We start from the raw sequence: 15,113 nt of genomic DNA on the forward strand, positions 1-15,113 counted from the left end.
GGGAGAGGGCGAGGCCAGCCCCTGGAGATGTGGACACCAGGCTCCTCCTCCTGGGCCGGGTTCCAGGTTCTGTGGCCGACTTAACCCTCCTTTGTCCTCCCCACTGCCATGATTGGCTCAGAACCACCTGCAGCAGGGTTTGAAAATAAAAGGCCTCATTTTCTAAACAGTGATCTACCAGGCCCTGTGCCAAGTCCTTTAGGTAGAGTATCCCGTCAAATCCGCACAATGACCAAGTTAACATCTTCATGTTGCCCACGGGGAGGCTGAGGCTCAGGGAGGCCGAGCAAAGAGTAAACCCAGACCTGTGGCCCTAAAGTCGTCTTCTTCAGTCTCCCAACCTGTTTACGTGCCTTGTCTCCACAGATGGGGGATGTGCTCAGGGATGCGCTCAGGAGGGATCCAGCCACGTGTCCACGTCTGGGTGAAGGCAAAGTAGGGCTGAGACGAGGTTCACTTACTCCCCAACATTTCATTTTAATAGGATATTTTCTGTGCAGCCAGGGGAATATTCCAGGGTAACCTTATCCGTATTGTGTTAGCAAATCCATGAAAACCAAGGCCTTCTCGATGCATTTCCTGTTGGAAACTGGAGACTCGTGGGCCTGAGGGGTTTTCCTCTTCCCGGCGTCTGTCAGTCATGAGTCACAGCGACTTCATTTTCACACCTTCCTTTCCTTGTCCGTCTCTGACTTCAATTAAAGGCAGATTGAGTCAGGCACGGACTCAGTCAATTAAGTGCTCATTAGACACTAACTGACGAAAAGGAACTGTGTCAACCACACTTAACCCAAGATGCGGGTGGGGGGGGGGGATTGATGGGGTCAGGCCCTCCTCGCGCCTGTGGCCATGCGGAGCTCGCTCAGCCTGTCCAGGGGTGAGATCAAAGGCCTGGAATCTGCCTCTGATGATCTGATGGAGGCCAGTCTTCCCAGAGTAGACAGGAAAGATTGGAACTGGCCACCAGGACCCTGGGTAGAGAGCCTGGGCCCAGCATGGCCCACTGGAAAGACAACCGTGTTGCTGGGTGTCATCTTTCAGAGCCCGGGACAGAACAGGGCTGCACCGGCCAAAAATGACCTAATCTTACCCTAGGCCTGAATGCCTGCCCTACGACAGTTTCAAGGGCAGAGCAACAAGACAGATTTCTTTTTAAAGTGTGCCTTGTAGCACCTGGCTGAGTGACAACATCAGTGAAGCAGGACTACCTACCATCCAGCTTTAGGGGGGCCAGATTCCCTCTGCTTCCCCCATCCATCAAGCCAAATGGCTAATAAGGGTTCCCATGGCGAAGAAAAAATAAAAGTGCTTTCATGATCAGAGAAGCATGTTCGGTAAGGAAAGGGACCTGCGGTGGGTTGAGCTGTAGGTGAACTGGCTTCCTTTGTGTACTTTCTACAGAGGAGTATTCTGGCTGGAAGCCAGAGCCATCTGCTTCCACCCCCTACCGGTGAGGTCACAGAATGAGGAATGACAGCCAGGCAGGTCATCCTGAGCCAGACATGGCAGCCACACAGTCAGGAAGATGAGCAGGCACACCTGTCTGATTGAGCTCTGGACCATGTTTCTCTGGGTACTTGTAATTGTGCTCTTTCTAAATTAAATCTTAATCGCAAAGCAATACGCCCACCTCGTGAAATTAACCAAACATCACCTATTAAGCTAATGCCGTCCCTGCCGAGCAGGCCTAACCCCAATCCCTTCTCTGCTTCCTCCAATCAATCACTGTTACTGCCTGAAGTTCACCTGCACAGACTGTCTTTGCATTTGTAAACTATACCTGCAAAATAGACGCGCGCTGCGGAGCTTTCTGCACATAAGCAGGTTTGCAGAAGCAACGTCACTCATGCTGATAACAATCTCCAACCTGGTGCTTTCTACTTAGTATTCACCCTGGAGAGTTCTCCGTGTTAGCACTCCTGAGTGCTACACCCTGTTTTAGAATGCCGCACAGTACTTCACGGTGTGAAGATAACCATCATTTATTGTTTCCCCTCCTGTTGGACAGCTAGGTTGTTTTGTTTCCAAATTTCGTTTTTATTTTTGGTACTGAGAATTGATCCCAGGGGTGCTCAACCACTGAGACATATTCCCAGCCCTTTTTTTACATTTTGTTTAGAGACCGGGCCTCACTGAGTCACTAAGTGCCTTGCTAAGTTGCTGAGGCTGCTTTTGAACTCATGATCCTCCTGCCTCAGCCTCCCAAGCCACTGGGATTAGAGGCAGGCACCACCAAGTCCGGCTGTGGGTTTCCAAATTTCTGATCATGACCGGTGATCTTTCCATGGACCTCCTTGCACAACCCCCCTGGTGACAAGGGTGAGTGCTTCTTGAGAGCTTTTTCCTAAATCTACAGCCCAGCTGTCCTTGAAATTCCATCTACTCCTTCCCCTTCGCACCAGCTGGGTGTGAGCGAGGCCCACCCCTTCTCAGCCTTGGCATGAGCACGCTGTGAGCACGCCGGTCAGGGAACTGGATGCTGTTCCTGGGCCTCCTGTTGTCTGTGAGAGAGTGTGACCGGAAGAGCCTGTGGGTGTGGCTGCCACCAAGTAGGAGCCCAGTGACGCTGACTCTGCCTCTTTTTTCCTGAAGCAGCTTTGCGTGGGCAGTGCCCTCTGCTTCACCTGCTCACGGCTCCTCACCCCGGAGGTGTCCACTGGACCACCTTCTCTGAGCCCCGGGCCAGCTGAGGCTGTGCTGCCTGCAAGTGGCCTCCTCAGTGCCCTGCTAAGGTTCAGCTCCAGGACAGCAGGGGTGCGCCTTATGTGTCTCCCCCGCCCCCCCACACCTGGCCCAGCACCCACGGCCCACACTCCATAAGAGCCTTCACCCTGAAGGCCACGGTCACAGAGCCACATCCACAGTGGAGAGCCGTGGAAACAAAGTGTACATCAGCAGAGGAAAGATTAAGCCGTCATTCTGCTGAGCAGCAGAGATCTCTTTATTTCAGGTCTTTTACTGGGATGGAGGGGGAAGGAGCCGAGCACCGCAGGGCTTGGGAGAGGCCTTTCCTTTTGAATTTGGAAAGTGATTGGCACTTCATCGCATTGCCCCGGGGGAGGGGCCCTGAGGTCACCGACCCTCCGTAACCATCTCCCACCCTTGGCTCCGGCCCCTGCAGGGACCACGGTGATGCGGATGACAGCCTTCGACGCAGATGACCCGGCCACCGACAACGCCCTCCTGCGGTACAACATCCGCCAGCAGACGCCTGACAAGCCGTCTCCCAACATGTTCTACATCGATCCTGAGAAAGGGGACATTGTCACCGTGGTGTCACCTGCGCTGCTGGACCGGGAGGTGAGCTTCCTTTCTCATGAGAATAGAGCAGGCTCTCCGGCGGGGGAGACGGAGCCAGGTGCTCCTTGTGTTGGGGCAGAGCTGCGGCGTCGGGTGTGGTTGGCAGGGAGAGCTGACGCAGGGAAGCGGGCCGCGATGTGGCCTGAGGAGAGGCCCCGGGAGGCCCTGTGACCCGCGCCCTGTGCTCCTCAACCCCACAACGGCTTCCTCCCCTCCCTCCTATTCTCCTGGCCCTTGTGGTACTGGACCCTGCAGACGGGAGCCGGCAGGGGGTGGAGGCAGCTCGGCAAGGTCACCAGGCTGTCCTCATCAGCAGCCGAGCCTCTCCTCCTGTCCCCTGTCCTTCCCCTTGGGTTCTCTCTGAAATCTTGCCTGTCACACGTCACAGCCGGGGTACCCTGGACCCCACCAGTCCACACGCCAGCTCTTGATTTTGCCCAGAATTTTGAAACTTTCAGAATTGCTGGCCATAGCAAAATACTTGCCTTTAATATTTCTTTTATAATTCCTGTTTCCAGGTTTTTCAAAAATGAGAAATTCTGGAAATGTTGGGCCAAACTTCCACACTCATACAATCAGGCACATGAGGTGTGATGCTATGGGGAGCTGGGTGTCAGCTGTCCCATTTAGACTGAGCAGGCCCTTTCCCCATCTCAATGTGCCCTCAGTCCCCGCCCTTTCCTGGCTCCAGGTCCACTGGTAGCTTGTCATCAGACACCCAAGTGGAGACCCTGTAAGCCTCCAAACACAGCACACCTGACCCAGCCTGTGCGTCCCCTCCTCCAGCCCCTTCCATCTGCCCGCATCCTGCAGTCCACGGTCCAGGCTCGCTGCTCAGGCTGAGCCCTGGGAGTCACCTCCACCTGTGGCTGGCCCTCTTACTCTGTGATCCCTGAGGGCTTCCCAGTGGCTCCATGCGTTTCCCCAGGGCTCTGGAGGAAGAGTATACATGGGTTACAATGTCCCTGTATCCCCCTTCCTCCGTGTTCCTGTGTAGAGTTTCTTGAAGATTCTGGGTTCCATCAAGCTCTCTGAGAAGCCATCCCCATCCTCCAAGTCACCTACAACCTTGCCGGTCCCCCAGTCTCTGACTATCCCTGCAGCCAGCCCATGGCCTGTACTGTGTGCTCCTTAAAATTGTAGCTTGTCCCCCTAAAGAATATCCCCTTTGTCACTGGCTAGAGCTGCACCATCCAGGAAGTCATCACTGTACTTGTGTAGATTAATAATCCGTGTTGATTAAGATGCCAACATCAGTGTTGAGGTCACCTGGCCCCATTTCAAGGGCTCGGCAGGCACACATGGCTGGTGACTGCTGTGGTGGACGCTCCTATCATGACACAAAGCTCTGCTGGGTGGTGTGGCTGTCCTAGGTGTGTCCGTAGCCCTCTCCCTAACACAGCGTGCGCTTCTCAGAATCCTCATTGCATGTTTGTTGGCACAGAGGTACAAAGGCAAGAATTAATTGGAAATGACCCTGAGATGGTTGTTGTCGAGGGCTAGGAAACAGCAGCAAGCAGTGGAAAATTACTGGAATGGGAAAGAGAGAAATTTGCATTAAATGGTGGTTGTCACTTGGAAAATATAATTGTTTCTAGTTAAAAAAAAAAATAGAGAATTATTGAGCCCGTTTCCTTCATTTTGTCCCCCACCCACTCCCCAGCCCTCCCTGTCTGACAATGGCCATGTTTTCTTCTTTGGAGGCAAGCGATGGCTTCCGGTCAGCTCCGTGTCCTCCATCCAGCACACGTGTGTGCAAACACACAATCACACACCATCTCTCTTTCTCCCTCTCTCTCTCTCTCTATCACACACACACACACACACACACACACACACACACACACACACACCAGCTTCCCTCAAACCCCAGATTTCCCGAAAGATCCTCACAAGCTCTTCTCCTCGCAGGGGAAGATGAACTGCAGTGACTTCCCCATCTCAGCTTCTCTTTGTTCTCAGAGAAAATGTTTTATGACTCTTTTTACAAACGGAAGTGAGGATAGAGAATGCCGCTGCGTTTGGTTCATCTACTTGGAGGACAGATGTGTTTCTGCTCACACTCTTCTCACCTGGGCTTTCTTGGGCCCAGTGAGGGCGTCACCTTGGAGCCAGCGTCTCTGAGCACCGTGCATCAGCGGCCCCCCGAACACAAACACAACTCAAGTGAAACTGGAAAATCAATGAAAACGAATGAAGGGTGTCCCTTTTCCCTGAGGGTGTCCAGAGTTCAGCGCTGATCCAGGCCACGTCAGCACAATCTGGGGGAAAGAAACGGGGATCTGGGGGGAGGGCTGCGGGTGCAGGGCTAAGCAGCGCCATGTGGCTGAGCCATGTTCAGGGACAGACCTGAACATGGGGTTTCTGGTGGTGTCCCCGCCGTTTGCAAGGCCGTCATCTCCCTGAGGCTGGGCTCCTTCCCTAGGAGTCCCATGGAGGTGGCAGCTTTCGTCAGTAGGACTGTAGAGCTATTTTACATTTTTATTTTTGCGGAGCGGCTGAGGAGGCATCCTGCCCTCAGTGTGCTTTTCAGAGTCCAGCCCTGGGCCCGCGGGGTGCTCAGCACAGAGCTACGTGTCGTGCGTTTTCAAGAGAACACTTGGTTGGGGGCCTATGGACTTCAGCTGATTCCTGTGGATTGTGAGTGTGGCAGCCCATCTTCCCTCTCAGATCTCAAATGGTGTGCATGGGTGTGTCCCGTGGCAAGTGTAGACAGAGGTCCTCAGTGTGGTGAGAGAGGCTGCCGAGGTCCTGCGGAGGCTGTGCAGTGTTTGGGGGGTGGAGCCTGTTGGTTCCGGAGAGCTCTCTTGACAGGTTGTTGAATTTCCATGTTGATTTCCCAGGAGTGTGTTTACTTTCATGAGCCCTTGTCCCAAGGAGGGACCCCAGCAGGAGGTGTCTCTGCTCAGTGGAGAGACAGAGATGACCCACATGTCCAGGGAGGACACAGCCGTTGTCCTTCCCCCTCTCATGCTCCCACTCCCCGGAAGTCCCACCTGGGCCAGTGTCAGCAGAAGCCCACGCTGATCTGCTCTGCTCCCCACTCCAAGGTCAGGAGGAAAGAGGTTCTGTCCACCCTGTTCCTGGCCTGGTCCCAGCCCTTAGCACGTGAGAAATCCTTGGGGAAAAAAATGTTTGTTGAGAGGAGAAAGGAAGGAAGGATGTGAGAGAGGCAGTTCCTTAGCTGAGTTGCAAGATCAGCTGAAGCAGCTCTCTATTCTCCTCCATATCATAAACTCACCTTGATGTCACTAACAGACACCATGTCACTCACAAACCAGGTGTGTTTTCCATTGCAAGCTCATCATACGCTGTGTCTGAAACCCTACCACTTCCTGAGGCAAGGGACCTTGGACCTTTGTCCCATAGACCTATTGCCATTACCCTATATAGTGGCAGGCACGTAATAGCCATTTGGTAAAGATGTGCAGGATGGATGGATGGATGGATGGATGGATGGATGGATGGTTGGATGGATGACCTATGTTCCTCCAGTTTGCATTAACTCAGAACATACTACAAGACCCACATTCTAGTTGGATAAATAAACAGAAGAAATTATCTTTGTTGAGAGCTTTGTCTTATCCTTGTATAATCAACCAATAATCTAATTTATTCACCTAATACTTATCCTGTGCCAGGGACAACAGTAGGCTTCAAGAAATAGTACTTGGTCTGCAAAGTGAGTGGTGGCACATGAGGAGCTGTGCCTCTTGCTTAAATATTTGGGAGAAATATTTATAGAAAATAAGGGCCATATATCCAAGTAAATGAAACTGGGTTCATTTGAGGTACTGTTTTACTCTTTCCTATGGCCATACTTAGCCACTCCATTCCGGCAGCTCTGTCTATGTTTTTAAACTATGTCTGACTGCACTACAAAATAAAACCAGATAAGGGTCTCTAGCGTTTGATAAATGGCTTATTTAGCTGAGCCTCTTGGCTGCTAGAGTGAAATTCATCAGCAGAAATCTGCCAACTTTTCCAAACACAACCACAATTTGCAACTACTCTGAGTAGCTAATGGCCAGGGTCTCTGTTTCTTTTTTCTTTTTGTTTTTTTTTTTAATGGAAATGGATTCCAGGAGAGGCCTTCAAAAGCAGTGGCTTCGCTGTTTGCGTTGTGTGAGTATCATTAGTCCTTCAAGGACTCGGAGCTGAGCACTCCCCTCTCTTTGGATCTGTCTTTACCTTATTGTGTATCATCTTCGAGATAATCAAAGGAAGGTGACAGCCAGCCACCAAAATGTACATGTAATGAAAGACATCAGCACCGGCACTGCTACTCATTTTCTATTCTCAGCTGGTGAAGGAGTTTCTGAGACTTCACAATGTCCATATTTTAGGCTAAATACGAAAATTGCAAGAATTTTCTTTCCATGGTAAGTGACATGTAAGGCTTCATTTGAACATTCATATACATTTATTTGCCATGAGACATTCAGGAGATCTTGACTATGTCAGAAAAGAAAGCGGAGACTGTTAAGGGAACTTCCCCTGCAAAGTGGCCAGTGAACTTGGACGGAGAATGCCGTCAAAGGAGAACAAGGGCTTGGTCCAGGCGATTCACAGTAAAACAACGCCCTGCGGGTGCACCCCCAGTAACACTCAAAAGAAATCCACAAAAATGGTATCAAAAAATTAGGGATCACATTATTACATCTCCCCTGCTCCTCAAATAAAAATTAGAAGTAGCAGTCATATTCTTGGGGAAATAAATGTTTCGGGCTGCTCTAATCCAACACTACACTTTTCTCATTATCATCGTGCTTAAACATCGGTGATAATCACACACGATTCGGTCGCGCTGTCAAACACGTTCTCTGTTCTGGTGGGCGGGGTCAGAGTTGGATGGTGCCACTTCCACATGCTACTTAGTCATAGATATTTTTGTTGGGATAATTTCCTCCGTTTTTTTTTTTATCACTTAATCACCGAAAAAATAGAGGAAGGAAAGGTAGATGTGCACAGATTATTGTATTATTTTTATAATAATGTATTGTTCTTGCAAACAAAACCCAGATGCTGAGCTATCCTAAGTGTAACTCTTGCTCTGTTGTGTCACAAAAGAGAGAGAGAGAGAGAGAGAGAGAGAGAGAGAGAGAGAGAAGGACATTCCCAAGGCAGGATTCCAAGCCCTGGGGACAGATGTGCAGTTGCAGGAGAGCCAGGCTCCTGATGATGACAGTCAGGGCGGCAGGGGCTAGATGGGTCCCAGGGCCTCTCTGGTGACCCCAACCACTTTCCCCACTGTCCTAAGGTTGGCCATCAGTCAATCAGAGCCAGGGCTGTGTCTAGCTGCCTGGCGTGACCTCCGCCTAGCTGACACCTCATCTGAGAGGCAGGAGCCGAGGGCAGAGACAAGGGCTTCAGAGGCTGCCTGCTAGGTTGCCACTGTTTCCAGCAGCCGCGACGCTCTGGGCGAGTCCCTTGTCCTCTCCGTAGCCTTAGAGTCTTCTGAAGTCATCGAAGGATGACAGGTATGTACCCCACTGCAGACAGGAAGCCATCGACCTTTATTTAACCATCAGCACGCCCCTGGAGCAGTGTGTAGGGACCTGGGGAGCGCCTGGAGCTAAGGGGGAGCCTGGGGTTGCCTGGGGACGCCTGGGGGGACCGTGGGCTGCTCTGCGACTGGGAGAAGAGCCTCAGGAACTTCTGGCCTGACCCAGGGGAGGGGTGAGCTACCTCTCCAGCCTTCTCACTTGCTGGATTAACCAACAGCGTGTCCTGTTGCTCTGTCCACGTGCATCTTAAAGCACTAGACAATCAGCCGCTCTCTGGCACGTGGCGAACCAAGAGACACTTCACTTTGTCATTAAGAGAGATTCATCTTTGGGGATTTGACAAATGCTTAATTCTCTAAGCTTTCTCTCTCTTTTTCTTTTTTGGTTTTTTTGTATGGTAAAAATAACTTAAAAGCGCAGGGTGGTGATGAGTCTAGAGTACTTGTGCTTTTCTGTCACTTAAGATTCCTCCACCTCATTTTATGTGAAGTACCCTAAATACTGAAGAACTTCTTTTCTTTCCTGGAAAAACTTCTTTCTTTTAGAAAACTTGGGTTTTCTGCCTTGATCAGCCAAGCTTTATAATTAGTGTGCTAATGTGGGTTTTTCTTCACCAACACATTTTCAGATCATGGATCTTAGGGAACAGTGCTCTCCGCCCACCTATTGAAGGTCCTGGTTGGGGGGATGCCCTCCAGCTGAGGAGGAGCTTCTAGTTGGGTTCTGGCTTAAACTGGTGGAGAACAAGGAAAGAGCTTGGATCCTGGCCCCCTGAGAACGGCCAGTGCTTAGCCGTGGTGGAGGTATCTAGGGAGCCGCCATCGGGGTTTTACTGTGACGTGCTCGGCTCCCAGCCAGCACCCACAGCAGCTGCCACAGGTTCCCACTGAACAGCAGTGTAGGAACCAGAAGCCACAGTCTTAGCTTAAGAGAGAGCAGCAAGAAACCATTTCAAGATGTCATGTCATCTCAAAATGCCTGAATCCACATTGCCTCCTCTTTCATTTTAAAGGGCACCTCTTCTCACCTGTTTGTTGATGGTGTTGCTCATTAGAACATTTGGGGTTTCTAAAGGGTATGATCCACTTTGTAGGATGGATGCCCCTGTGATGGCACATCCAACAGTGAAAGGGATTGCAAGTTGTAGGGGCATTGCTTAGGTTAGAGGCGGCAACCTTTTCCTCTAAGGGCCAGATGGTAAATCTTTTAGGCTTCAAAGGTCAATGAGCAAAGCCAAGGATATTATGTCATTAATAAGAACCATTCTAAAAACTATAAAAAGCAATTTTTAGCCCATGAGCTATCCAATATAGACAGCAGGCTGGGTTTGGACCCGGGAGATCATGGGTCAAAAGGGGGAAAGGCAGCAGTTTCAGGAGTTGACTCCTGGATGTCTGCATGTGTCTGATTCCAAAGTCCCGTCCGCCCAGGCCAAATCACACTGAGGAATCCTCACTGAGCTGTGACGGTAGGAAAAGGAACCAGGTCAGGAACGATGGGTCTGATTTCAGGTTTGGGTAACATGGTCCATTTCCCTCATAATTAAGACACAGGTTAACCTCAGGTAATTAATTCTAAACTCAAAAATTGATTGCGATAAGTAAAACAACTAGTTTAACCTAAAAATAGCAACATAGAGCTATCTAGAAAGACTAAAGCTCAGTGCAGCCATCTGGGAATGGCTTCTGTTATGCCAACAGCAGGATATATCAGGGTTCCAGCAGCTGGAGGACTGGGGAGCAGGGGCCGGAGGTGGGGACGGACGACTTCCAGGTGAGGGTCTCTTCTCTGAGCCCAGCTCTGACTGGTTGGAATCGCTCACAGCAGGAGGACCAGAGGGGCACACCCTGTCTCTGCAGACGGAGCAGGAATGTCTGCAGGAAAACAGAGCCACCCAAAGACAAAGAGAGACCTCCTCACAGGCCTGAGACACTTCCCCAATGACTTCCTAGGCCTCTCGATGCCCCTTCTGTCACCCCTGAACCCGTCATTGGGGCCACGAGGATAAACTGAGAAGACAACGTAGCTTCTGCAGAGTGTCACACTGGCCAGTGGCTGTAGTCATGCCTCGTGTTTAACCTAATCTTGGCAGCAGCCTGGTGAGGTTGGTAAAGCACCAAGCAGATGAGACTCGGAGACACTGAGGTTGGGACCCACGCAGGTCTCCTCCGCAGCCCGGGTGTGCTTTCCTCCCACTGTTGAATCAGTGTCACGTGGGGATGTGGGAGGTGAACCCACAGAAGAACCCTCTTCAACCCACTCTGGTTCTGACCAGGCTACAGGATGCAATGCCCATCACTGCATGGCCAGGTGGCTTTCTCGGGGTCACTGAGCTCATCCCAGGTCACTGAGGCTGGGGGAACCCTACAGTTTAGTTAGGTGGCTCTGGACAAAGGCCTCTCCTGAGCAAGGGTGGAAATACAAACCAAGGCGACTCATTTGCTGGGTGTTTGGAGGAAGCCTCGTATGGCTTAGACAGCAAGGCCACATCATCTAAGGTGCACGGGCCTAGCCAGGGGGGCTGCCTGGATCTTTGTTTCAAGGACCAAACTCAAGGCTCAATCAGGAGGAACTTGTTCAATGAATTATGCTGTGCCCTTCATTGGAATTCACCAAATAATGCAAAAGGATGTGACAAAAGAATATTTCATGACATGGAGAGCTGTGCTGCCTTCTGCCAACGTCCAAAGAGAATTAGTTTCAGTGTTGTAGGGACAGACGAGGCAAGGCACTGAAGAGAGCAGGAAACGGTTTTATGTGGCTGCAGCCAGGCTCAGAGGGCACAACTTTTGCTGTAATCAATCAATCCCCTGAACCCCGACTTTAGGTAGTTTCAGAGTTTTATACCCAGCATGTAAGGGGAGGGGCTCAGAGGTTCACAGGCTGCAGAAGTTCACATAAAAGCAGCTTTTTCTCTCCCTGTTCTGGGCAAGTTAACTCTTCAAGGACAACACCTGAGAAGGGGAGAGCTTCTTCTCCCCCTTTCCTTCCTCCCTGTTACCATGGAGACCAGTTGTAACTTATCTTAAAAATGTAGACATCTCTGTGAAGCCCAGCTCAAGGCCAGAGGCCTTGTTTGTTCATTTCTACAAACTACTGTACTGGATACATGTTTATGAGAAACTAGTAAGGGGGTGTCCAGCACCTGGAGTGCTGGTATCTTCCGGGCCAGTGGCCAAGTAAAACAGGGCAACACGAAAATAGGAAGTTTATCTGCATTGAACTCTTTTTCAGAGACTCTTTTGCCGACAGTCCCAAAATCAGCCATGGTGAGGATTTCTGGAGAAGCCCAGTTAAGACTTTTTTGTGGAGAAAAGGGGTGCCACTTCATCAGGATCCCACACACACCAAAACCTAGGGTACACGAGGCTCTTACCCACAATGTCATCGTACCTAACAGCACAGCCTCCCATGTGCTTGAAATCTCTCCCGATTGCTCATAGTGCTCACCACCATGGAAACACTGGGTAAAAGCCGTCCCACTGTTGTGTTCGGGGAGCACCGACAGGGAGAGGCTTTAATATTCCGCACAGACGCAGGCTTTTTTCCCAAATATTTTCAATCCTCTGCTGAATTCCTGGTCACAGAACCCAGGACACAGAGGACCAGTGTATTAACAAGTGGCCTGCAGAGCACCACCTGGCTGGGATTCCGTTTTGCTTATGACCCCCTGGTCCCAGGTGAAGGATCTGTGTCCCAGGTGCCAGGTGGTCTTCCCAGGACTCCCGTGGTGTGCTTCGACCATGGTGCAGTGTGTGAGACAGGTACGGCTGGAGTTTCCATTTCAGCCTCACCTCTCATCACCCCTGTGGCAGTGGGAACATCATAAGTGTGAGTGTCCGGTGGCCGTTGTGATGATCTACATGTCATTAAACGTTCTTCTCTGGTATCACTAATGCTCCCACATCTCAGAATAAATCCTGTGTGGTGGGAACCTGCCCTGTTTCTTCATCTTCAAATTGGAATGGTGGTGGCAGCTCTTTCAAAGGAGCGTCATGAAAAGGGGGGGATCGGCCCAAGCGTGGCACAGAGACCGAGGCCAGCGTCAGCTATATCTGTCGTCTGTGGTTTCTGGTTTGGATGCAACGACTGAGATTATTTTTGCAATAAAAACACAATTCTGTCCATCACCCACTTTGGGAAGCAGGTGTATCTGGGGTCCTGAGGCAGAGGCTTGGGTTAGGAGAGGACACCATGAAGGGAGGACGGATGGCAGCTCCGTCCCCAGCAAGTGCACACACTGGTTCCCACCTCGGCTGCTTTACTGTTTGGCAAAGCAGGGGGAGTCGTCTGGCTTCCTGACCTTCGCCAGCGTTGCCGAGATGGCAGGCACAGCATCCCAGATGTCAGGAGAGGATGCTTTCACAGGTGTCTGCAGGTGAATCTTGCCAAAGCTTCCACAACCAAAACTGCAGGCACCCTGGATTCCTTAAGAGACAGCGTGGCAGAGGGTTTCCTGAGGAAGCTGCCCGCCACCCATGCGCAGTGACCAGCTGCTCTGATCACCTGCCAGATTCTAGCAGGAAGCAGGGTGCTGTGGCTGCTTCTGGGTTTTAGGACAGCCCTGGGAAATAGAAACTTCTTTCTGACCTTTGCAAAGAACAGCTGCAGAAGTGGTTGCTGAAATTCAGTGAACGGCATCTCTATTTATGGGCCTCCAAAGTGGGAACTAAAATTAAACTCCTGCAGACATGTTCTTTCCTGTGCCTTCTGAATTGTTTTGAGGGATTGTTTTTTTTCAACAGAGACTCACAGGGTTCAGAATTCTCCTCTTCTGTCCCCTGGCTCCGGCACTCTGGGGTAGGCAGGAGCTGGGAGATGCTCGTTCTTTCCCTGTCTGGGTGCTGGGCAACCTCCACGTGGAACACCCAGCATGGGACAGCCCCAGCTTGAACCTCACAGCATCGCGATCTCGGCCGGTCCCTGAGTGAGGGCCGCAGTGGCCCAGGAGCTCTGCGAGGCTGGGTCGCCCTGCCCTTGGCCGTGGAGTTTGGCAGAACAGTGCCCGAGAGCCGGCATGCCTTGCCTGAGTCTCGGAGGCTGCGGAGTCAGTGGGGCTGAACTTGGCCTCAAAGCTGTACCTGATCGACCCTCTCAGGCTGCTGAGGACAGCTGGGCCATGTGACTCAGTTTCCCTCGGCCCTTGCATTAGAAACCCGTCTGATGCAGTGGCTCAGAGAGTGGGCTTAGTGGATCCAGAGCTGGGGGAAACTCCACTGGGTCATGTTGAATTAGCTGTGTGGCCTGGCATGTCACCTCACCTCTCTGAACCTCGGTTTCTTTGACTGTAAAGTGGAGCTCATGACCTGACCTGTGTAGAAGATGAAATACTGTCCCTCCAAAGATGCCCTTGTCCTGATCCCCAGAGCCTATAAACAGGTGACCTAACAGGGCAGATGGGGCTTTGCCAATGTGTTTAAATCGAGGACATTCAAATTCGAGAATAGTCTGGATATCTATCCAGTTGGGCCTGATGTGATCACAGGGTCCTGAAAAACGGGGGTATGGGGATGGCTGAGTTAGGGGTTTCAGCCAATATCCTGCTGGCTTTGAACATGGAGGAAGGGCCTGCGTTCCAAAGGATGTGGCCCCTAGAAGCTGGGAACCCAGGAGAAACATCCCTGGACCCTAGAGAAACCCAGTTCAGCTACCCCTTGATTTTGACCTCTGGCCTTCGGGACTGTGAGACGCCAAATGCACATATCCTCAAGTCACTAAGCGAGTGACACTTTGTTGGAATCGAGATGTCGTGCTCAGCTGGCGTGGTGGCATGGAGGAGATGCTGTGGGAGGTGCCCCAGCTTTGGGCACATGGAAAGCTCTGAACCCCTGTGACTGTACCCCACTGATAAACCACACAAGTGACACAGGAGTGTCCTAACCAGAAGTGGATCCCTTGGCCAGACCAGTGTAAGGCAGAGCTGCAGCCAGCCCAGGCCTCTCTGAAGGCTCAGGGGCCATCATGCAACTGCCAGGCGCCTCAGCTGGTGAAGGCGCATGAGCATGGCCTCTCGGGGGCTGCCCTCCACTCTCACGAAGGGCACACCTGAGCCTGTTGGTCCACTGCAGTTCTGCAAACCCAGCCTTACAAAGCACACACGGGAGCCTGGAGTCCCGTGGAGGTCTGTACAACACTGGGGCTCAATACACAGTGAGAGGTCACACCCACAGCCAAGCCAAAGCACAGAGCAGGGCCTTGGTCTATTCCAGCGACCACTGCATGGTGGGCACCAGGCGTTGGTGAACAGTAGCCTGTGTCCCCTCTCAGTGTAGAATACAGGGTCCCTGGGGACAGATCCAGGGCTTC

General features: G+C 51.6%; 1 protein-coding gene across 1 annotated transcript in view; it reads left to right on the forward strand.

Moving 5' to 3' along the window:
* Window positions 1-15,113, forward strand: part of Cdh13 (cadherin 13) — an 862,179-nt gene that overhangs the window by 653,249 nt on the left and 193,817 nt on the right. The window contains exon 7 of the mRNA XM_076839513.2: window positions 3,122-3,300. Coding sequence (XP_076695628.1) covers window positions 3,122-3,300 — 179 coding nt within the window. The remainder of the gene's footprint in view (window positions 1-3,121; window positions 3,301-15,113) is intronic.

Source organism: Callospermophilus lateralis, chromosome 18, assembly GCF_048772815.1.
Source record: "Callospermophilus lateralis isolate mCalLat2 chromosome 18, mCalLat2.hap1, whole genome shotgun sequence".
Taxonomy (NCBI): domain Eukaryota; kingdom Metazoa; phylum Chordata; class Mammalia; order Rodentia; family Sciuridae; genus Callospermophilus; species Callospermophilus lateralis.